Here is a 23,169-nt window from a genome sequence, read left to right as displayed (position 1 = left end):
CCCCTGCCCCTGGGTGAAATACACAGCCACCTTCTCGAAGGTCACCGGCATCTGAAACACCAAAAGTCCCCCACTCAGCACCTGCCACAATCTCACTTTTCACAGGGGTAGAGGCCCAGAAAAACAGAATCCCCCCTCCTGCTCAGAGCAGCCAGGAGGCTTTGGGGGTGGGGGAGAAGTTGAGAGCTCCCTGTCCCCATCTCCCCCCCCCCCCCCGGATCATATCCTGGTCTTTTCATACCAACACCAGGATATGATGAGGTGAGCATGTTCGTTATGGTCTCCCTGAATACGGTGTGTTCCTCAGTTTCCCCAATGTGTTACTCAAGTATCGAGGTGGTGGGATATGGGTGTGTGATCCTTGCAGAGACCCCTCATGGGCAGGTGTGACTGCCGACTATCTGGGCAAAGAGAAGTGCCAGCACTCTGGATCCCGGCAAGTGGTGGCTGGTGCCCATCCTCTGCAAGGAGCCAGCCGAAGGTATTAGAGAACAAAGAGAGAGGTGGAGCTCGGGGACCTGTTTGCCCAGGAAAGGGACAAAACACAGAAGAGGGGTAGCTGGGGGGCTGGAAGCGGGTCAGTCTCCTGGTTTGGGATTCAGTGAAGAGAACCCAGGGCTCTGGATGCCCCCAAAGATGGACTTTGCTGAATATTCCTGATGTCTGTGCTACCAAGCTCTGTTCTCAGACTTGTCCAGTCTGGCTGCGGGAGAGGATCAGGGGACAGAGGGGGCCTGGGAGAGTCTGGGGAGCAGCCACCTGAGACTGGAAATGGAAATCCAGCTGTGGTGAGAAAGGAGTGATTGCCAGTGGCTGGTTATAGGGGCAGCCGGAGAGCTGAATATAATGTTGCAGCTATTTAATGCCTTACACTGGGGAATTCCTACATTCTTGCAGCTGGATGCTGTGAGCTGAAATTATTTTCCTTATGGGCAAGGCTGTCACTGCTCCCATTTTGCTGGAGAACACATGGCTGGAGATCTTTAGCCATCCGCCACACACCTTCATTCTGCTGCTGTTTCATGCGGCTGGGCACTGTAGCCAGGACTCCATTGCGGCAGAGTGGATTTGAGATCAGATTCAATAGGGAATCTGGGGAGAGGCCTTCTGGAGCCAGAAAAGGAGCGGCAACTGCGATGGGAAAGACGTGCTGGGCAGAGCTGCTGCTGTGGAAGCAGCTCGTAACTTCACAAGCAACCAGAAGTGATGAAATACACTGTTACCCGCGTGTAAGGCAAACTGGTTACATGGTTGAAAACTTGCTTCTGACTAGTCTTGTTGCTTCTTGGCAGCCAGATGCTGTCAGCTGTGGTGGAGGGGTTCAAGCAGAGGATCTCACTACTGCTGGGTTGTTGTTTTTTTGGCTGGTGAACAATATGCCTGAGAATACGAAATACGCCTGAGAATTGTAGTAATCTTGGGGAGGAGGCTGGAGAGATCTCCAACAACCAGGACAAATCACATGGCCTGGGGTAAAGTGAAACAAGCTAGAAACATTGAGTACAAATCGCCTACTGAGTGCTGTTTGTGTTTGCAGGCACCTCCCAGCCCTATGACTGATCATGACCTATTCCCAGCCCTAGAAGACAGTCAAGTATTGGACACCATTGCAGCCCATTTTGCAGAAGTTGCACAAGGTCACTGAAGTCAAAATGAGGACTAGAACCAGGGTCTCTAATGTGGAAGCCCCAGTGGAAAGTGTAAGCAATTGGAGAGATACTTATCTCAGAACTGGAAGGGACCCTGAAAGTTCATCAAGTCCAGCCCCCTGCCTTCAGGAGTAGGACCAAGTACTGATTTTGCCTCAGATCCCTAAATGGCCCCTTAAAGGATTGAACTCTCAACCCTGGGTTTAACAGCCCAATACTCAAACCACTGAGCTACCCCTCCTCCCCACTCCCCCTCACTCCCCCTGTTGTTCTGAGAGCTAATGTGGTGGGGTGTGTGGTGAGGAACTGAAGCGCTGTGACAAATCCTGTAGCAGAGCCAGGCAGGGGAACTTGGTAGTTCAGTGTGCTTTGTATTTGGGTTTAATTAAATGAAATTAATGATCTATGTTGTTGTTTTTAAAGGCTTGCTGCCTTGACACTATTTATCTCTGTAGGTTATGGAGTGATGTACAACCAGACAAAGCTATTCCACATTTCAGCCATTCAGCACATAAAGTTTCTTGCTAGTGTCGCCTCCTGGCATGTTTGAACGTTGTTGGGTATTGTGACCAGCCAGCTCCCGAGTTACATGCTTATATGCAGTCAAGAGCCAGGCAGGCTGGAAAGGAACATGTCACGGGCTGGCTAATGTATCTGGACAGATTTGGAAGCTGAGAAGTAAAGTGAGCCAACCAGCTCGAGAGCACAGCTGAACAATCTCTGATGTACGTTTATGTAAAGCACATGGCCCAGAGTGCAGGCTGGAGAGCAACATATCACAGTGAGGTTCAGGCTACCATCATAGTGACATACAAACATCTCCTCACTGGGGCTGGGATGACACAACCAACTTGGGAAGGGAACTCCCATGTCTCTGTTTTACTACTGTGAATGCAGCCACTTTGTACATGAAAACCTTTAACATAGTTCCATTTATGAAGTATGTTAATCTGTTTAAGAAAGGTGCGATAACCAATTACCTTTCAGAATCCATTGCTTGTCTTCTACCTCCTCCATAAGCATGTCATCAAAATGGTCATCAGCATCACTTGTATTGTTTGAACCATCTTGCCCTATATACGCCTCTTCTTCCATTGCTGCGACCTCTGTGGGTTTATTTTTGCTGTCGTGAGATCCAGTGCCATCCACTTTTCTAACCTCTTCTGTGGGAGTTTCTGGTTCAGTGTCACCACCTGCAATTTCAGTTCTGATTTTTCCCTCTGATGTGCTTTCATCAGCAGCTAATGTTGGTGGCTCTTCAAATGGTTTTAAGTGTGCGATACTGTACCTGGTTCCTAACCGCTTCCCTGAGATGGTTTGTAATTTCACTCTCTTACCCTCAACAGTCGTAATTTTGTGTGGTCCCCAATACCTAGTTTCTAGAACTCCTCCTTTTCTTGTTCTCTTTCTAGCATTCAGTAACAGAACAGTGTCCCTAACATCAAATGTTATTTCCCCATATTTAGAATTCTTTCTTTTAGCATAATGTCTGATACCAGACACCTCTGTGTTCTTGGGGAACCAGGGTGCAGTATCCAGCCTGACTCATGAAAGACACCCCCCACTCACACAGCCTCTGCTTAAACCAAAACCCATCAGAGGAAAAAACTTGCAGAGAGCAGTGCACGGCGTTGGGAGACACACCTAGACCCCTCCTGACATGGGTGACAAGATTAAGACATCTCCATTAGCATACAGAATGGAGAGCAGAGACAACTCCCCTAGCCTCATCTGCATGAAAGATGGGACAGGAAGACATCTCAATTTACATACAGAATGGAGAACAGAGAACCACACTGAACTCTGGGACCAGAAAAAGCAGGGAAGCACTGCATCATGGGAATCTCTGCTCCAGATGCTAACGAACCTATGTCTGCACACACCCAGCTCAGCAATTATCAGACCAATTCTAGTAATGAATCCTTAACTGACATCCAAATAGTGAAGCAGCCTAGTTGCACTGTGAGCTCCCTGGAAGAAACCATCACCCATAGCCAAGAGTGATCAGCTCCTATTGTCTAGCCTAAAGAAAACCCTTGAGTCATCAGCTTACCTATGAACAAATCTAGTGTTCTCCCTTCAACCACTGTAATTTCTCTACAAAAATCCCCAATCACCCTCCAGTCAGAGTTCTTCTAATGCTTAGATCCAAACTCTGCATCAGTTCCACTGGGACTCCATATTCTCCTGACTGATCGTGCTGGGGACTATGCCTGTCTCCTGCCCACAGGACCCTCAGCTACCAGCATCATCTGGTAAACCCGACCAATTCAAGCTTCAGGGAACAGTGAGATCCCACCCGCTCTCTTCATTTTCCTTTCTACCTTAGGTATTAACCTGTAATAATGTAGGTTATGTTGGTTTAAGCTCCTTGTGCAGTTATCACTATTATTCAATAAATAACTTGTATGGTTAAGCTGGTTGCTTCTCTCTCTCTTGCTGAACTTTACTCTTTTGTGTTTTTAGTTTCCCTCATTCACTCTGCAGCAACGCTTCTCTTACCTAAGCTAAAGCTCCCTGCAGCACCCAAAATACTGTGGGGTTTGCTCATCAAGCACGTTACTGCCCGTACAATTGTGATGTGAGAGTGGGGATAGGGACCTGCTGAATCTGGGACACATAAAGGTAACAGCTTGAAAGTGCTGCTTGACCCAGTCCATGGAGCCCAGGGGCATATAAGGAGAGTCAGCTTGGAAGTGCTGCTTCTTCCAGCTCCGTGAGTCCAGAGAAATATAAGGGGTCAGCTTGACAGTGCTGATTGACCCGGTCTGCTCAGACTTCCTGTTAATGTATGGGGGGGGGGGAGGTTCATCTGGTTCTGGGGCTGGAGAAACCCAGCCCTAGGGAACCGAGGTCCTGCAGGGTAGCTCCATTGGGAGGGGACTTGCAGAAGGAAGAAGTAGAGCTTCGTATGAAAACACATGTGACACAAGCAGCACGTTGATAGAATTACAGAATCCTCTTCCCCAGAAGAGTAACCTGAATAAATTAGCATACCCCAAAGTATTGGGCAAGACTGGTAACACCCCCCCCAGCCAGGTTATGTGTGTACCTCTCTCTCCTCCCAGCCCACATCTGCTGCTGATCCCTGCTGGGGAAGGAAAGGGAGAGAAAAGGCGAAAGCGGATCCTCAGCATCTGGGCTTCAACTTCAGAGCAGAGGAAGGCAGCGTGAAAAGGAGATTGCAGGGAGGTGCCCGCAGAGCACCGGGCACAGGTGGGAGAGGTGCAGATGCAGAATGCGGCAGTTCGGAACAGCTGCTCCCTCCAGGGGCACCAGCCTGCTCCCCAGGAAGCCCAGCACATTCCCTGCTAGCATAGGTGCGGACTCCTGCTGGCGCTGGTGGGTGCTCGACCCCCACTTACCCTGCCCCCATTCCAACCCCTTCCCCAAAGTCCCCACCCCAACTCCACCCCCTTTCTGCCCCTATTCCAACCCCTACCCCAAATCCCTGTCCCAGCTCTGCCTCCTCCCCTGAGCACGCCACATTCCCACTCCTCCCCCCCACCAGAGCTTTTTACACCACGAAACAGCTGTTTTGTGGCAGCAAGCGCACAGAGGAGAAGCGGAGACGCCACATGCTCAGGGGAGGAGGTGGAGGCGAGGTGAGCTGGGGCAGGGAGCTTGGCTGCCCGTGGGTGCAGAGCACCCTCCAATTTTTGCCCGTGGGTGCTCCAGCCCCAGAACACTCATGGAGTCACCGCCTATGGCTGATAGCTCACTGAGTCAGACAAAGACACCCCTCCTTGCTCTTTTCCTTTCCCAGCCCGGCTCGCCCCAGCCATCCCCAGCCTAATTCCTCCTCCTCCACTCCACAAAGTCCCATGCCCGGCTCTACCAAGGTCAGCTCCAACCCCCCTCTTCCCAGCCTCCAGAGCCTGTTCCCAGCCTTGCTCAACCCCACGGCAGGCCTCACTCCCCCAGCCCTGCTCACTCACATGCTACAAATTTTTGCTCCTGGCTCTGGCTGGTCTCTAGGGCCCCCACCACAGGCAGGGTGGGGCTCTGCGCAGCTCTGAGCTCCTGGGAGGAGGGGAGGGGGGCGCTGGGTACAGCCAGAGCCCTCAGCCAGCCAGCTGACGGATAATTCAATTCCAGGGGATGGGAACAGGGTCACTGAGACCTCTTGGGAGATGCAGGCAATGTTGGGATATGTACAAATATAACCCATCTATCCATGTAACATGTTATAGGTCTTGCGACCTAGTGTGGCTGGAAAGCGAGAACTGAAGGATGAATTGGTCAAAAAGAACTGTTTATAAAAAAACAGTTTTGTCATGTCCCTGGAAAAAAATGAAGAATTGGCAAAAAAGGAAATAACACCAGCGGGACGGCTTTAAAACTGTGTAAGAATTGGAGAAAATGTCACCCCTTGGATTCTGGCTTCCTGCCCAAGACTGGCTCCTTGGAGTTGCTGATGAAGGCCCAGGACAACAGAGACTCCTCCTCCTCCATATAATAAAGGGTTCCACACTACAGGGTTCCACAAACTCATAGAACATCCACAGAGAATGGGATACGGCAGGTAGTCAGTATCCAATCCATTGGGAGGCTCTGCCCACAGTTAGAGAATTGCTAGTGTAGAGAGTCACCATGGGGATTGGTAGCCAAGATGGTAACACCTGCTCCTTTCCGTCTCCGGGATCCCCACAGAAAATGTCTGAGCAGGAGAGGGGAACAGTCCTTTACAACCCTCCTAGTGAAAAAGATTTTTCTAATACCCAACCTAAACTTTCCTCACTCAACTTGAGACCATTACTCCTGGTTCTGTCATCTGGTACTAATGAGCACAGTCTAGATCCATCCTCTTTGGAACCCTTTCAGGTAGCTGAAAGCAGCTACCAAATCCCCCGTCTTTCTTCACTTCTGTAGACTAAACAATCCCCGTTCTCTCAGCCTCTCCTCATGAGTCATGTACTCCAACCCCTAATCATTTTTGCTGCCCTCCTCTGGACTCTTTCCAATTTTTCCACATCCCTCTTGCAGTGTGGGGCCCAAAACTGGACACAATACTCCAGAGGAGGCCTCACCAATGTCGAATAGAGGGGAATGATCACGTCCCTCAATCTGCTGGCAATGCCCCTACTTATTCCTTGACTTTTGGGCTGTATAACAAATCCACTGCTTTCCCCTCATTCACAGAGCAACTTATCTCCTCATAGAAGGCAATTAGGTTACTCAGAAACGACTTGCCCTCTTCTTCCAAGTCTTTCAAAATACACATTTACATGTCAAATTCTAGGTTATCTAAGGTGGACACACTTTTAAAATCTCTCTCTAAAAGTTGAATCTGAGTGAATGACATGCAAGTTGCTTAATCCTTTCTTGCCATGTGTCACAGAAGTTTAGATCCTGTGTGGATTCTTCCATGTTTCATGAGGTCAGACTTCCATATGAAACTTTTCCCACAGTCCAAGCACTTGTGGGGTCTCTCTCCTATGTGAATTGCCTGATGTTCAACAAGGTTTGACCTCTCTGTGAAACATTTCCCACAGTCCAAGCACTTGTGGGGTCTCTCTCCTGTGTGGATTCTTTGATGTTGAACAAGTTGTGACCTGCTTATGAAACTTTTCCCGCAGTCCAAGCACTTGTGGAGTCTCTCTCCTGTGTGGATTGCCTGATGTTTAACAAGATCTGACCTTTGTATGTAACCTTTCCCACAGTCCAAGCACTTGTGGGGTCTCTCTCCTGTGTGTAATGCCTGATGGCGAACAAGGTGTGACCTCTGTATGAAAGTTTTCCCACAATCCAAGCACCTATGGGGTCTCGCTCCTGTGTGTAATGCCTGATGTTCAACAAGGGTTGACTTTCTTATGAAACTTTTCCCACAGTCCAAGCACTTATGGGGTCTTTCTCCTGTGTGGATTGCCTGATGTTGAACAAGGTTTGATCTTTCTATGAAACTTTCCCCTAAGTCCAAGCACTTGTGGGGTCTCGCTCCTGTGTGTAATGCCTTATGACGAACCAGGTGTGACTTTCGTATGAAACTTTTCCCACATTCCAAGCACTTGTGGGGTCTCTCTCCTGTGTGGATTGCCTGATGATAAACAAGGTCTGACCTTCGTATGAAACTTTTCCCACACTCCAAGCACTTGTGGGGTCTCTCTCCTGTGTGGATTGCCTGATGATAAACAAGGTCTGACCTTCGTATGAAACTTTTCCCACACTCCAAGCACTTGTAGGGTCTCTCTCCTGTGTGGATTGCCTGATGTTTAATAAGGTTTGACCTCTCTGTGAAACTTTTCCCACACTCCAAGCACTTGTGGGGTTTCTCTCCTGTGTGGATTGCCTGATGCTTAACAAGGTGTGACCTCTCTGTGAAACTTTTCCCACAGTTAAAGCACTTATGGGGTCTCTCCCCAGTGTGGCTTAACTGATGTCTAATGATTTGTGTCTTCGAAATGAAACATTTTCCGCATTCGAGGGATTCAGAGGGTTTTTCTCCACTATGGCTTCTCCCATGGTTATTAAGATCTGAGAGAATATTGAAGCTTTCCCCACAATCCAAGCATTGAAGGGGTTTCTCTCCAGTATGGATTGTCTGCTGTGTCACAAGCTGTGATCTCACAGTAAATCCTTTCCCACACTGAAGGTAGTGCCCGGGTGTCTCTTCCTTGGGATTTCTCTGCTGCGCTCTGCAATCCTCCTCTCCTCCCCAACCGTTAATAGATTCATCCACTTTCTTCCCTGGGTGGTTTCCTAGAAGCCTCTCTGATCTGTGACAATTTCCCCAGGCTTCTGCCTGCTCCAAGCACTGGGGAAAATTCCCTTCAGCTCTTCCCACAAAGGTCCCCTGTGGTTCCACTTCCCCGGGAACTTCCTCATGATGATTCCCCTCCTCATTCTCACTCCCTCGCTCAGCACCTGCTGGGAGAGACACAATCCAGACAGGAGTCATTGTGCTGGGGAGAAAGAGGAATAGCACCGAGGGAAAACCCAACACAAAGACTGAGCAATTGGACTCTGCCTCAACATCCCACCCAAACACTCACAGGGCAGGAAAACTGGGAAGGAAACTCCTGCAGGTAAGAGGCTGGGTGCATTGGCGTGAGCTATATCTGATGACTGCAGCCCTGTCCTGGCTGAGATGAGGAAGAACTGTGGGTGTTTATTCACACCATATTTGGGGATTCTCAATTTTTTCCTTCATTTCCTAGATGGTTTCTGTGTCAGTCCTCACCTGTATGGGGGCATCTCGGAAGCCTTCTTTCCTCGCAGGCCTGGACATCAGGCAACCAAGGCTCTTCCCCTCGTTCCAGCCGGACAATCAGCTCAGGTTTGGCAAGGGGGAATCCTGCGCAGAGGGTGAAATCAGACCAGATCAGGGTGCATGGAGCCCCCTTGCGCAGAGGAAGTTGTCTGGGGAGGTGAATTGAAGTATTACTACACCCTCACTAGGCGTTCCCAGGATCTGTGCACTCTGGGGGCCTTGCTGACTCACACACGGCTCTGGACGTAAACCCCTACCTCCTTCTAATCCTGCAGAGCCCAGAGCCCTCCCCAGGGTTGAAGCTAGTCCCAACGAGGGAGGTGAACAGGGATTGTGTGTGCAGCCGAGAAACAACACAGACAGGACAATGCTGGATTTATGCCCCTTTGAAAGCTGGAGGGGTGGGGATGGTTTAGCTTGTCCATTGGGTGTTGACACCCATGTTCCACAGGAGGGGGCACGGAGATGCAAGTCTCTTTCACACGGCAGCTGTGCATTATGGAACCCACTCACCTCTGATCAAACTGACATGGGAAGAACATGACCACATATAGATACATAGACCCCACGGCTTCTAGTATCTGAGGGGACGGGAATCCCTTACCCAGCGAGGTCACTGTCTCGTAGTTCTCCTGCATGACGTCCCTGTAGAGGGCTCTCTGAGCGGGGTCCAGCAGAGCCCCCTGCCCCTGGGTGAAATACACAGCCACCTCCTCGAAGGTCACCGGCATCTGAAACACCAAGAGGCCCCGGTCATTACCTGCTCCTCCAGCCACAATCCCACTAGTCACGTGGGAGGAAGGATAAAGAAATGGAAGCTCTGGGAGGGCCACAGTTGCAGAATCCCACCCTCACCCTGCTCAGAGCAGCCAGGACGCTTCAGGGGATGCGAGAAGGTGAGAGCTCCTTGTCCCCCCAGCACACGGAGCAGGGCAGGGTCTTCTCATTTCCCACACACCTGCCAGACACAGGCTGATACGGGAAGCAGAGCTCTGAGCCAGAGAATCCCAACAGCTTCCCTGCATATTTCATAGCAGCCTCAGGCTAGTGGGGTCTCATTCCAGCACTGGGAGCCTTGAAAATGTTCCCAGCCAAGTGCAAGGGGGTTGTATCCTGTTTGAGAAATGGGGGAATGTCCTGTCTCCCTTCCCCCATCACCAATGGGCCCACTCAGAAAATCAGCGGGTTTATCACATCCTGTCTCCTTCCTGCCCCTGTCCAGGAGCTCCCTGAAAATCCCCTACCCAAGCTGGCTCCATCACAGACATTTCCCTTCCCTGCGTCCTGGAAGACGGGCCCATCTGGATTGAAAGATTAAAGTGATTCCTCAGCCTGTGATGGGGGAGGTTACAGAAGAGGCTTCAGTCCATGTCACCCCCCGATTCCCCCCAGGCGCTTCAGACCCTCCCAGTAACAGCATCTGTGAGGTAAATGCTAGAAAAAGAGTAGAACTAAAGGGGCCACTTTGGGCGATTTCCCCGCACTGCCCTGTAAACTCCTCTCCCTGAGGAACAGCTGGAGCCCTCTGGTGGCATCACCTGAAGAACGAGCTGCCCGGGACTCCTGCAGCAGCCCCCAGGGACAGGCAGGCAGAGGCTGAGCCCAGTGGCCCATCCACACTCCCTGCCTGCCCAAAGCAGCAGTGACTCCGGTGGGGCTGAAATGTGAATCCTGCCCAGAAATCAGACCAGGGCCCCGGGCAGACCCCAAAACTCATGAGACACAGACCCCGCCAGCACGGGGGTGTCTGACAATAACACACACTGGGAACGGGGTGGGGGTGCGTGGGGCTGGGTTTTTGCCTCTGTCCCCCTCCCGCCTCCCCACACACCCCTTCCCTCGCAGTGCCCCCCCATCTTTCCCCATTCCAGCCTCGCTCCCCTCGGCCCCACAATCCCCCCGATGTCCCCGCATCGCCCCATCTTCCCTTCAGTGAGACCCCGCCCCCAGCCCACCCCGCTCCCCCCGCAGCCCCCGCACCCGCCTCCTGCCCCCACCCCGCTCCCCCGCCTGCCCTCACCCCCGGCACCTCTTTAGCCTCCGCCCCCTGCAGCCCGGGGGTGCCGGGGGGGGCGGGTCTCTCTCACCTTCCCTCCGAGCGGGGCCCCCCGGGGCAGGGGCCGGGCCGGGCTGGGGGCTCTGCCCTGGGAGAGGCTCCTGGGGGGGGAGCAGCGGGAAGGGCCCTGCTGGAGATTCCCCTCTCCCGGCTGCAGCCAGGGCTCCGGGCTCCCAGCACCAGCCGCCCCCCGGGGCTCGGGGATCTCGCCAGGAGCCTGGGAGCCAGAGTCACCGCAGCGGCTGCGAGTCACTTCCTGCGGCCGGGCCTGAGCCCAGCGCTCGCTGCCCGGAGCCGCCTCCCGGCTGCTCCTGGGTCCTAGCGATCAAGCCGGCTCCATGCAGCATCTCTGGGCGCATGTTACCAGCACTGGGTGACCAGACAGCAAGTGTGAAAAATCAGGAGGGGATGGGGGGTAATAGGCACCTATATGAGACAAAGCCCCAAATAGCGGGACTGTCCCTATTCAATTGGGACATCTGGTCACCCTACCAGCACTGGTGCAAACGCTGGAGTTGGCTGGGCTGGGGGAGCCAGACTTGTGGGAGAGAGAAGCAAAAGGAGAAAGAGAGGAAGTAAGGGGGAGGGGAAGGGTGACAGCAGAAACCCACCCTCATATACACCAGGGGGCAGGGCCGGCCTCAGGGCCTTTTCCCTTAGCCCCGGCGGGCTCCCCATCCTGCACCCCCTTTGCCACTAATCCTTGTCCCTTTCTGCACCCCAACTCCTACACTGTGCCCCTAACCCCTACATTTTGCCACCTTCACCCCAACCTCTCCAGTGCCACCTTCACCGTAACCCCTTCAATTCCCTGCCACCTGCGCCCCCAACCCCAGCCCTGCGCTGCCCGTGTGCCTGCCTCACCTCTGTCCTGCCCAGGTCCCCCCACCCCCTTATGCCCAGCAACCCCCATGCCCAGTGGCCTCCCATCCACAGACTCCCCACACTGCCCAGCACCCCCACCCCGCAACTGTCCAGCCTGCCATATTACCGAGGGCTTTCAACACCAAACAATTAAAAATTCTGTGCACCATATTTTAAAATTCTGTCAATTTTGTCAATACCAGGGCCGTCCCTAGCTATTCTGGGCCCCTACACAACCCCCCTTTGGGGGGGGGGCAGACCTCCATGGTGGGGGGAAGTCCCAGGCCTCCACAGGGGCGTTGGCTTGGAAGACAGGGAGGAACCACCTCCCAGCACTCACCGGGGGTACGGCTGGGGCCAGGTCTCTGTACTTCTTGCCACCCGTGAGTGTAGGCGAGGCCCTGCTGCAGAGACCTCAGGGGCGCGGCTGGGGTGGATCAGGGGCAGGAAGAGGTGGGGTGGGGCAAAGCCAGGGCAGGGGCTTTGGTGCCCCAAACTTCCTGGTGCCCCACATAGCTGCGCACTTTGTGGACGGCCCCCTGGGCCCTGGTCAGTACATACATGTGGAGGCTCCAGCATGGCAGGGGGAAGCATTGGCCCCTGGCTGCACGGAGGTGGGAGATCACCCTGCAGCCTTCCCCCTCCCCTCCCCTCCTAGGAGAGGGACTTGGCAGTGACATACCTCGGTGTGCATGTCAAAAGGCCACAGGGAAACATTTTACATGATGGCTGGCATGTCAGCCTGGCCCCAAAATATCTGATACCAATGGCTGAGTCCAGCCCTAACCGGGTCCTTGCCTGCCAGGGCTCTGGGCCATCACCTCCCAAATGGCCTTTCATCCTCCCTAGAATGGAACATTTCCCTCTAGGCCTGAACAGCCCAGCAGTGCTTGGGGTGCGCAGTGTAGTAAGAACAGGAATTCTCGTCAGGCACCAGCCTCTTTTTTCTGCCCTGACTCAGACAGGGCTTGTCTACACCACGCCGAGTTTTAGCGACAACTCAGCATCTATGGCTGCTAGCTCAGTGAGTCAGACACAGACACCCCTCCTTGCTCTTTTCCCTTCCCAGACCAGTTCCTACTCCTTCACTTCACAAAGTCCCATCCCTGCTCTACCAAGCTTGATCCCAACCCCGCTCTTCCCAGCCTCCAGAGCCTGTTCCCAGCCTTGCTCAACCCCCCTGCCTGGCCTGACTCCCCCAGCCCTGCTCACTCACATGCTACAAACTTTTGCTCCTGGCTCTGGCTGGTCTCTAGGGCCGCAACCACAGGCAGGGAGGGGCTCCGCGCAGCTCTGAGCTCCAGGGAGGAGGGGAGAGGGGCGCTGGGTAGAGCCAGAGCCCTCAGCCAGCCAGCTGAGGGATAATTCATCTCCAGAGGATGGAAACAGGGTCACTGAGACCTCTTGGGAGATGCAGGCAATGTTGGGATATGTACATATATAAAACCCATCTATCCATGTAACGTGTGGCTGGAGTGTGTTTCGACATGAGTGCATGATTTGCATTTTGGCAACAAAAGCGAGAACTAAAGGGTGAATTGATCAAAAAGAACTGTTTATAAAAAAACAGTTTTGTCATGTCCATGGAAAAAAATGAAGAATCGGCAAGAAAGGAAATAACACCAGCAGGACGGCTTTAAAACTGTGTAAGAATTGGAGGAAATGGCACCCCTTGGATCCTGGCTTCCTGCCCAAGACTGGCTTCTGGGAGTTGCAGATGAAGGCCCAAGACAACAGCGACTCCTCCTCCTCTTCCATATAATAAAGGGTTCCACACTACAGGGTTCCACAAGCTCATAGACCTTCCACAGAGAATGGGATACGGCTGGTAGTCAGTATCCAATCCATCATTGCTCCGGATGGCTGCCAACACCATTGGTAATTTATTGTCCCAACCTTTGCCAGCGACATGCACCACTTTGCAAAGGGCTTGCTTGATAGTCTGATCCATCCTTTCTACTGCCCCTGACGATTGAGGATGGCAGGGGATAGGCAGTTGTTGCTTTACTCCTAAAGCTTTTAACATTATTATAATTACTTTTCCTATAAAATGTGCTCCATCATCTGAACCAATTACTTTTGGAGCCCCGTATCTACTAAACAGAACTTTCCACAACTTCTTGGGGGTGGTCTCTGCAGAATGATTCCTGGTGGAAACTGCCTCCGCCCAGCCAGAAAAAGAATCTATTATCACTAATAAATACTGATTCCCTCTTTGAGTCTTAATATAATCAACCTGTATTCTACTCCACGGCCCTGCAAGTCTTTGCTTCCACAAGGGTCCCGCATTCGGTGGTCTATTCCCATCTGCTGCCCATCTTATGCAGTTTTTAACCAAATTTTCTATGCCCTCTTGCAGCTTAGGCCATATTCCAAACTGCTTTTACCTTAAAAGAGAGTATTTTCTGTTCCTCGGTGGGCCATAGACTGTCACAGGTTAATGATCTCTTCTCTTTAAAGTTTCTCAGGTACCCACTTTTCCTCTCCTGTTTTCTTATTCACTGCAGAACCCCCTTTCATACTCCAGCTTCCCCATCTTTAGCTTCAGCCTCCTGTTTTATGGAGCCCTGGACCATTTAAATCACTGCCAAAATCCTGGGGCTCCGACAACAGGGCTCTGGCAGCGATTTAAAGGGCCGGGGCTCAGGCCGCGGCTACTGCAGCAGAGCCCTGGGCTTTTTACATCACTGCCAGAGCCCCGGGGCTCCCAGCCGCTGCCGCAGCTCCCACCATGATTTAAAGAGCCTGAGGCTCCCAGCCACCGCTACCAAAGCCGGAGTCCCGCGCCCTTTAAATCTCAATGTAAAGGGCCCAGGGATTTAAAGATCCCACCAATTCTGGTTGAGGCCCCTCCCCCTGCTCAAGACTCCGGCATATCGCTAAGTCCTTTAAGTTACTTTCACTCCTGACCATTGGGAAGGCAACAGATGCGTGGGGGGAAGGCTGGCGGCAGAACCTCAAGTCTCACATGCCAGGGGGAGTTCAGGATTTAGCCAAAGCCGAAGCAGTTGGCGATGTCGGCTGGTTCCTCTTCTTTGCTTTGCCCTGCTCAGCTTCCCTTTCAGGATCAGGATGATGAAAGCCCAACGGTGCCCTGTGGGTCCCAGGAGACAGCGGGTGTGAGACATACCCCAGGGTCCAATCTGGACTGTTGAACTGCTTAATTCTCCATCCCAGGGCAAGTTTTATCCCAGGGTGAATAAAAATCTATGACTTAAAAATAAAAAAATCAAGAAAATCAGATTTCTGTTATTTAAATGTCTGTCTGGTGATGTTCTCCTCCTAATACAACATGGCAGGAAGGAAATAACCAAACAATGAAATAACCAAATGAAATGAAATAACCAAACATTCTTCTGACCAAATTTCATCTGAAAAGTTTTCAAAATAAATCACTGTTTAAAAATGTATAGTGTGTACCTTCCAAAAATGAAACCTACATTTATCTCTACGTTGTGAACAATATGTACTAAGGTTATAACACCCAAAAAGAATATATTTTTATGTAGAAAACCATGATTAAATGGAGTCTTCCTGACTAGTGTTTTAAATCAAATCCACCCTGATGCTTCCCTGTGTGAACAACAAACCCCTCCACGCTCTGCTCACACACAGCCACCAGCCTTCAAAGTCACTCCTGGCTGCACTGTACTGAGTGCAACTAGCCAGACACTCAGGAACTTACCAAACGACACAGCAACATCAGCCAGTTTTCTCCTCCCAGCCTTGCGCCCCAGGAATGTGCATCTTGGACAGCTCAGTCTGGTCACTGGGATGGACAATCTCAGTCATTAGTGGGTCACCCCCAGAGAGAGGCTGGAATAGGCCACAGCCTTGTTCTCTCCAGTCAAATCCCCCAAACACTTCAATGAAAACAAACAGGTCCAGACAAAACACTAAAACCACTTTAGTAACTGGAGCAAGGGGGTTTTCAGGGATTACAAGGGAGAAGGATGTCAAAGGTCAGAACCGGTTAAAACTACAAAATTATAAAATGCATTTTAAATCCTAAATTTTACCAATTTAAGGAAAGACGTGAAGCAAACAAGTTTTTGCACCCCACCTGCTGTTGCAGGCAGTTCACAGTTCTGAGTACCCAGGCTGGATTTCCTTCCAGCCTTGGTCCGTCCTCCCCACTCCACAGCCCCTGTTGCCTTTCAAGTCCTATTCTTGCCTTCTGTAGAGAAGGGAGAGGAGAGGTAAAAATGGAGGCAATTCTCCCTAGTGCTTTTGTACCACTCTCCTCTTTGAGGTTCACCCCCGCAGCCGGGGGGCAGGCGACAATCAGTCTGTGGCCTAAGTGAGCATCCAGCCGTCCTTCTGGTGAATTGTAACACTCTTGTTCCCGACTCCACAGCTCATGAATGGCCGGCTGAGCAATTACTGGCCACTTAGCACCTAGCTGGTGTGCAGGTGCCACTGTCTCTGCGGAGATCGTCTGTGGGTGTTTTCCAGCTTTACAGCATGTAACAAACATACAGCAAACTCTCTGAGCTCCATGGACAGTGCTGATTGTCCCATTAAAATGTGTCTATAATATTCAGCAGGCGATGACTTTCCCTATGATACCTCACAGGACATACTTTGGAGAAGATTTATCATTTTGTAAACGTGGTGCTGGCGATGTGCCCAGCTCTGAAGCCCTCCAACAGCAGCACAGATGTGAGGGTGGCCACGTGAAAAGTGATATTCCTCAATATCGCTGTTCACAGCAGACTTATCACCCCATTGACACCCCTACTTCTGTGTTGCTGCTCCACCTGGGTTTGAGAGCCTGAGCATTTATCCCCACCTCCCAGATGGGCCTGTTCCTCCTTCATAAGCCCCAACCACCTGGGGATGACAGCCAGTGCTCTTTAAAAAACCAACAAACAACACAGAGGTCACACCTCCCTTAACACATTCCTGTGCCCAGGGGCGGCTCTACGTTTTTGGCCGCCCCAAGCAGTCATGCCCGGGAGACACCCCCGAGCCCCGGGACGACCGGACCTCCCGCGGGCATGACTGCGGAGGGTCCGCTGGTCGCGCGGCTCGGCTGGACCTCCCGCAGCTGCGGACGGTTCGCAGGTCCGGCGGCTCCGCTGGAGCTGCCGCAGTCATGCCTGCGGGAGGTTCACTGGAGCCGCGGGACCAGCGCCCCCTCCGCAGTCATGCCTGCGGCAGGTCCGGTCGTCCCGGGGCTCCGGTGGACCTGCCCAGCTCGCCGCCCCCCCGGGAAAGGGCCGCCCCACGCGCGTACTTGCCGCGCTGGGGTCTAGAGCCGGCCCTGCCTGTGCCTCCATTGGGAGGCTATGCCAACAGTTTGAGAATTGCTAGTGTAGAAAGTCACCATAGGGATTGGTAGTCAAGATGATAACACCTGCTCCTTTCCGTCTCCGGGATCCCCACAGAAAATGTCCAAGCAGGAGAGTGGAACAGATCCACATTTTGGTGATTTCGGCTATAAACATTCTCTCCATCTTTCAGCCCCTACCCCCAGGGAATCAATTACATGAAAGTTGCTTAATCCTTTCTTGCTATATGTCACAAAAGTTTAGATCCTGTGTGGATTATTCCATGTTTAATAAAGTCAGACCCAGGGCCAGCTCCAGACCGCTTGGCGCGGCATCCCACGGGAGGGTGGCAGGCGGCTCCGGTGGACCTCCCGCAGGCATGCCTGAGGAGGGTCCGCTGGTCCCGTGGCTCCGGTGGAGCATCCGCAGGCATGCCAGCGGGAGGTCCACTGGAGGGGCGGGACCAGCGGACCCTCAGCAGGCACGTCTGCAGGAGGTCCACTGGAGCCGCGGGACCGGCGACCGCCAAAGAGCCCCCCGTGGCGTGCTCCCCTGCTTCGGGCGGCGGAAATCCTAGAGCCGCCCCTGGTCAGACCTCCATATGAAACTTTTCCCGCAGTCCAAGCACCTCTGGAGTCTCTCCTGTGTGGATTGCCTGATGTTGAACAAGGTGTGATCTTTGTATGTAACCTTTCCCACAGTCCAAGCACTTGTGGGGTCTCTCTCCTGTGTGGATTGCCTGATGTTTAACAAGGTTTGACCTCTCTGTGAAACATTTCCCACAGTCCAAGCACTTATGGGGTCTCTCTCCTGTGTGGATTCTCTGATGTTGAACAAGGTGTGACCTGCTTATGAAACTTTTCCCACAGTCCAAGCACTTGTGGGGTCTCTCTCCTGTGTGGATTGACTGATGTTTAACAAGGTCTGACCTTTGTATGTAACCTTTCCCACAGTCCAAGCACTTGTGGGGTCTCTCTCCTGTGTGGATTGCCTGATGTTTAACAAGGTTTGACCTCTCTGTGAAACATTTCCCACAGTCCAAGCACTTGTGGGGTCTCTCTCCTCTGTGGATTGCCTGATGCTTAACAAGGTGTGACCTTCTTATGAAACTTTTCCCACAGTCCAAGCACTTGTGGGGTTTCTCGCCTGTGTGGATTGCCTGATGTTCAACAAGGTTTGTCTTTCTTATGAAACTTTTCACACAGTCCAAGGACTTGTGGGGCCTCCCTTCTGTGTGGAGTGCCTGATGTTGAACAAGGTTTGATCTTTGTATGAAACTTTTCCCAAAGTCCAAGCACTTGCGGAGTCTCGCTCCTGAGTGTAATGCCTGATGACGAACTAGATGTGACCTTCGTATGAAACTTTTCCCACAGTCAAAGCACTTGTGGGGTCTCTCTCCTGTGTGGATTGCCTGATGATAAACAAGGTCTGACCTTCGTATGAAACTTTTCTCACACTCCAAGCACTTGTGGGGTCTATCTCCTGTGTGTAATACCTGATGACGAACTAGGTGTGACCTCTGTATGAAACTTTTCCCACAATCCAAGCACTTGTGGGGTCTCAGCCCTGTGTGTAGTGCCTGATGTTCAACAAGGGTTGATTTTCTTATGAAACTTTTCCCACAGTACAAGCACTTGTGGGATCTCTCTCCTGTGTGTATTACCTGATGTTTAACAAGGTTTGACTTTCTTATGAAACATTTCCCACAGTCGAAGCACTTGTAGGGTCTCACTCCTGTGTGGATTGCCTGATGTTTAATGAGGTTTGACCTCTCTGTGAAACTTTTTCCACAGTCCAAGCACTTGTGGGGTTTCTCTCCTGTGTGGATTGCCTGATGTTTAGCAAGGTGTGACCTTCTTATGAAACTTTTCCCACACTCCAAGCACTTGTGGGGTCTCTCTCCTGGGTGGATTGCCTGATGTTTAACAAGGTCTGACCTCTCTGTAAAACATTTCCCACAGTTCAAGCATTTGTGGGGTCTCGTTTCTGTGTGTAATGCCTGATGTTTAACAAAGGTTGACTTTCTTATGAAACTTTTCCCACAGTCCAAGCACTTGTAGGGTCTCACTCCTGTGTGGCTTAACTGATGTTTAATTATTTGTGTCTTGGAAATGAAACATTTCCCGGATTCGAGAGATTCAGAGGGTTTTTCTCCACTGTGGCTTCTCCCGTAGTTATTAAGATCTGAGAGCTTATTAAAGCTTTCCCCACGGTCCAAGCATTGAAGGGGTTTCTCTCCAGTATGGATTGTCTGATGTGTCACAAGCTGTGATCTCACAATCAATCCTTTCCCACACTGAATGTAGTGCCAGGGTGTCTCTTCCTTGGGATTTGTCTGCTGTGCTCTGGGATCCTTCTCTCCTCCCCCACCATTACTAGATTCATCCACTTTCTTCCCTGGGTGGTTTCCCAGAAGCCTCTCTGATCTGTGCCAATTTCCCCAGGCTTCTCCGAGTTTGAAGCGCGGGGAAAAATTCCCTTCAGTTCTTCCCACAAAGGTCCCCTGCGGTTCCACTTCCCCGGGAACTTCCTCATGATGATTCCCCTCCTCATTCTCACTCCCTCGCTCAGCACCTGCTGGGAGAGACACAATCCAGACAGGAGTCACTGTGCTGGGAAGAAAGAGGAATAGCATAGAGGGAAAACCCAACACAAAGACTCAGCAATTGGACTCCTCCCACCACATCCCACCCAAACACTCACAGGGCAGGAAAGCTGGGAAGCAAACTCCTGCAGGTAAGAGGCTGGGTAGAACGGCGTGAGCTATATCTGATGACTGCAGCACTGTCCTGGCTGAGATGAGGAAGAACTGAGGGTACTTACTCACACCATATTTGGGGATTCTTATCTTTCTCCTTCATTCCCTAGATGGTTCTGTGTCAGTCATCACCTGTATGGGTGCATCTCGGAAGCCTTCTTTCCTTGCAGGTCCGGAGATCGGGCAACCAAGGCTCTTCCCCTCGTTCCAGCCGGACAATCAGCTCAGGTTTGGGATGGGGGAATCCTGCGCAGGGGGTGAAATCAGACCAGATCAGGGTGCATGGAGCATTGGTGGAGTATTTGTCAGAAAGGACATTCTGTGAGCGGAACCTGTCCCTGTGCTCTGCTGGAGCAACGTGGAATCCAAGAAGACGGGAAAACGCTCACTGAGCCCCCTTGCAGAGAGGAATTTGTCTGGGGAGGTAAATTGAATTATTACTACACCCTCACTAGGCGTTCCCAGGATCTGTGCGCTCCCCAGGGCTGAAGCTAGTCTCAACGAGGGAATTGAATAGGGATTGTGTGTGCAGCCGAGAAACAACACAGACAGGACAATGCTGGATTTATGCCCTTTTGAAAGCTGGAGGGGTGGGGATGGTTTAGCTTGTCCCTTGGGTGTTGACACCCATGTCCCACTGGAGGGGGCACGGAGATGCAAGTTTCTCTCACACGGCAGCTGTGCATTATGGAACCCACTCACCTCTGATCTAATTGACATGGGAAGAACATGACCACATATAGACACACAGACCCCACGGCTTCTAGTATCCGAGGGGACGGGAATCCCTTACCCAGCGAGGTCACCGTCTCATAGTTCTCCTGCATGACGTCCCTGTAGAGGGCTCTCTGAGCGGGGTCCAGCAGAGCCCCCTGCCCCTGGGTGAAATACACAGCCACCTCCTCGAAGGTCACCGGCATCTGAAACACCAAAAGGCCCCGGTCATTACCTGCTGCTCCAGCCACAATCCCAATAGTCACGTGGGAGGAAGGATAAAGAAATGGGAGCTGTGGGAGGGGTGAGAGAAGATGAGAGCTCCTTGTTCCCCCAGCACACGGAGCAGGGCAGGGTCTTCTCATTTCCCACACTCCTGCCAGCCACAGGCTGATACTGGAAGCAGAGCTCTGAGCCAGGGACAGGGACACGAATCCCAGCAGCTTCCCTGCATATTTCACAGCAGCCTCAGGCTAGTGGGGTCTCACTCCAGCACTGGGAGCCTTGAAAATGTTTCCAGCCCAGTGCAAGGGGGTTGTATCCTGTTTGAGAAATGGGGGAATGTCCCGTCTCCCCTCCCCCATCACCAATGGGCCCACTTAGAAAAGCAGCCAGTTTATCACACCCTGTCTCCAGCCTGCCCCTGCCCAGGAGCTCCCTGAAAATCCCCCACCCCAGCTGGCTCCATCACAGACATTTCCCTTCCCTGCGTCCTGGAAGACGGGCTGGACCGAAACATGGACGTGATTCCTCAGCCTGTCGGGTGATGGGGGAGGTATCAGAAGGGGCTTCAGTCCATGTCACCCCCTGATTCCCTTCAGGCTCTTCAGACCCTCCCAGTAACAGCATCTCTGAGGCAAATGCTAGAAAAAGAGCAGAACTAAAGGGGCCACTTTGGGGGATTTCCCCGCACTGCCCTGTAAACTCCTCTCCGGGAGGAACAGCCGGAGCCCTCTGGTGGCATCACCTGAAGAACGAGCTGCCCTGGACTCCTGCAGCAGCCCCCAGGGACAGGCAGGCAGAGGCTGAGCCCAGTGGCCCATCCACACTCCCTGCCTGGCCAAAGCAGCAGTGACTCCGGTGGGGCTGAGATGTGAATCCTGCCCAGAAATCAGACCAGGGACCCGAGCAGACCCCAAAACTCATGAGACACAGACCCCGCCAGCACGGGGGTGTCTGACAATAACACACACTGGGAGCAGGGGGGGGGCTGTGGGGCTGGGTTTTTGCCTCTGTCGCCCTCCTGATTCTCTCCGCCCCCCCGCCCCCTTCGTGTCCCGTGGGGCGCAGAAGCTGCCTGGGCATCTCCCCCCCCTACCTCCGCCAGTCTCCCCACACCCCCCTTCCCTCGCAGTGCCCGCCTCACATCTTCCCCCATTCCAGCCCCGCTCCCCTCAGCCCCACAATCCCCGATCCTCCCGCATCGCCCCATCTTCCCTTCAGTGCCCCCCGCCCCCATCCCAGCCTGCCCCCCGCAGCCCCGCACCCATCTCCTGCCCCCACCCCGCTCCCCCCGCCTGCCCTCACCCCCTGCACCTCTTTAGCCTCCGCCCCCTGCAGCCCGGGGGTGCCGGGGGGGGCGGGTCTCTCTCACCTTCCCTCCGAGCGGAGCCCCCCGGGGCAGGGGCCGGGCTGGGGGCTCTGCCCTGGGAGAGGCTCCTGGGGGGGGAGCAGCGGGAAGGGCCCTGCTGGAGATTCCCCTCTCCCGGCTGCAGCCAGGGCTCCGGGCTCCCAGCACCAGCCGCCCCCCGGGGCTCGGGGATCTCGCCAGGAGCCTGGGAGCCAGAGTCACCGCAGCGGCTGCGAGTCACTTCCTGCGGCCGGGGCTGAGCCCAGCGCTCGCTGCCCGGAGCCGCCTCCCGGCAGCTCCTGGGTCCTAGCGATCAAGCCGGCTCCATGCAGCATCTCTGGGCGCATGTTACCAGCACTGGGTGACCAGACAGCGAGTGTGAAAAATCAGGACGGGGTGGGGGTTAATAGCAGGGGCGGCTCTACACATTTCACCGCCCCAAGCAGGGCAGCATGCCGCGGGGGGCGCTCTGCCAAGCGCCAGGAGGGCTACAGGCAGCTCCAGCTCTGGTAAAGTCAAGGGACCAGCGGAGTAGTATCTACTAAACAGAACTTTCCACAACTTCTTGGGGGTGGTCTCTGCAGAATGATTCCTGGTGGAAGCTGCCTCCACCCAACGAGAAATAGACTCTATTATCACTAATAAATACTGATTCCCTCTTTGGGTCTTAATATAATCAACCTGTATTCTACTCCAAGGCCCTGCAAGTCTTTGGTGCCACAAGGGTCCCACATTCGGTGGTCTATTCCCGTCTGCTGCCCATCTTATGCTGCTTTTAACCAAATTTTCTACGTCCTCTTGCACCTTAGGCTGTACTCCAAACTGCCTTTACCTTAAAAGAGAGTATTTTCTATTCCTCGGTGGGCCATAGACTGACACAGGTGAATGATCTCTTCTCTTTAAAGTTTCTCAGATACCCACTTTTCCTCTCCCGTTTTCTTATTCACTGCAGAACCTCCTTTCATACTCCAGGTTCCCCACCTTTAGGTTCAGCCTCATGTTTTATGGATCCCTGGACCCTTTAAATCACTGCCCAAATCCTAGGGCTCCCGGCTGCTCTTGCTCTCCCGGGGCT

General features: G+C 52.8%; 3 protein-coding genes across 3 annotated transcripts; all 3 read right to left on the bottom strand.

Moving 5' to 3' along the window:
- Nucleotides 1-4: 4 nt before the first annotated feature.
- On the bottom strand, nt 5-9,514 carry LOC120382924 (zinc finger protein 2-like; the record flags this gene model as incomplete). The annotated part of the gene is made up of 4 exons (XM_039500409.1): nt 9,464-9,514; nt 8,830-8,943; nt 2,630-2,842; nt 5-51 (listed from the first exon to the last, which is right to left on the bottom strand). Coding segments are annotated over exons 1-4 (408 nt in total), but the record flags the coding sequence as incomplete, so codon positions are not given.
- Nucleotides 9,515-15,237: 5,723 nt separating this feature from the next.
- LOC120382925 (zinc finger protein 251-like) lies at nt 15,238-20,767 on the bottom strand. The gene is made up of 3 exons (XM_039500410.1): nt 20,604-20,767; nt 19,943-20,056; nt 15,238-15,548 (listed from the first exon to the last, which is right to left on the bottom strand). Exons 1-3 carry the CDS (start codon nt 20,728-20,730, stop codon nt 15,385-15,387), a joined length of 405 nt encoding a protein of 134 aa, XP_039356344.1. The 5' UTR covers nt 20,731-20,767; the 3' UTR covers nt 15,238-15,384.
- LOC120382879 (zinc finger protein 665-like) lies at nt 17,852-19,975 on the bottom strand (the record flags this gene model as incomplete). The annotated part of the gene is made up of 3 exons (XM_039500326.1): nt 19,880-19,975; nt 18,392-19,626; nt 17,852-18,232 (listed from the first exon to the last, which is right to left on the bottom strand). Coding segments are annotated over exons 1-3 (1,650 nt in total), but the record flags the coding sequence as incomplete, so codon positions are not given.
- Nucleotides 20,768-23,169: the final 2,402 nt, after the last annotated feature.

The sequence above is a fragment of the Mauremys reevesii genome, linkage group 15 (assembly GCF_016161935.1).
Source record: "Mauremys reevesii isolate NIE-2019 linkage group 15, ASM1616193v1, whole genome shotgun sequence".
Lineage (NCBI taxonomy): Eukaryota > Metazoa > Chordata > Testudines > Geoemydidae > Mauremys > Mauremys reevesii.
This window is presented reverse-complemented; position numbering and strand designations above follow the sequence as displayed.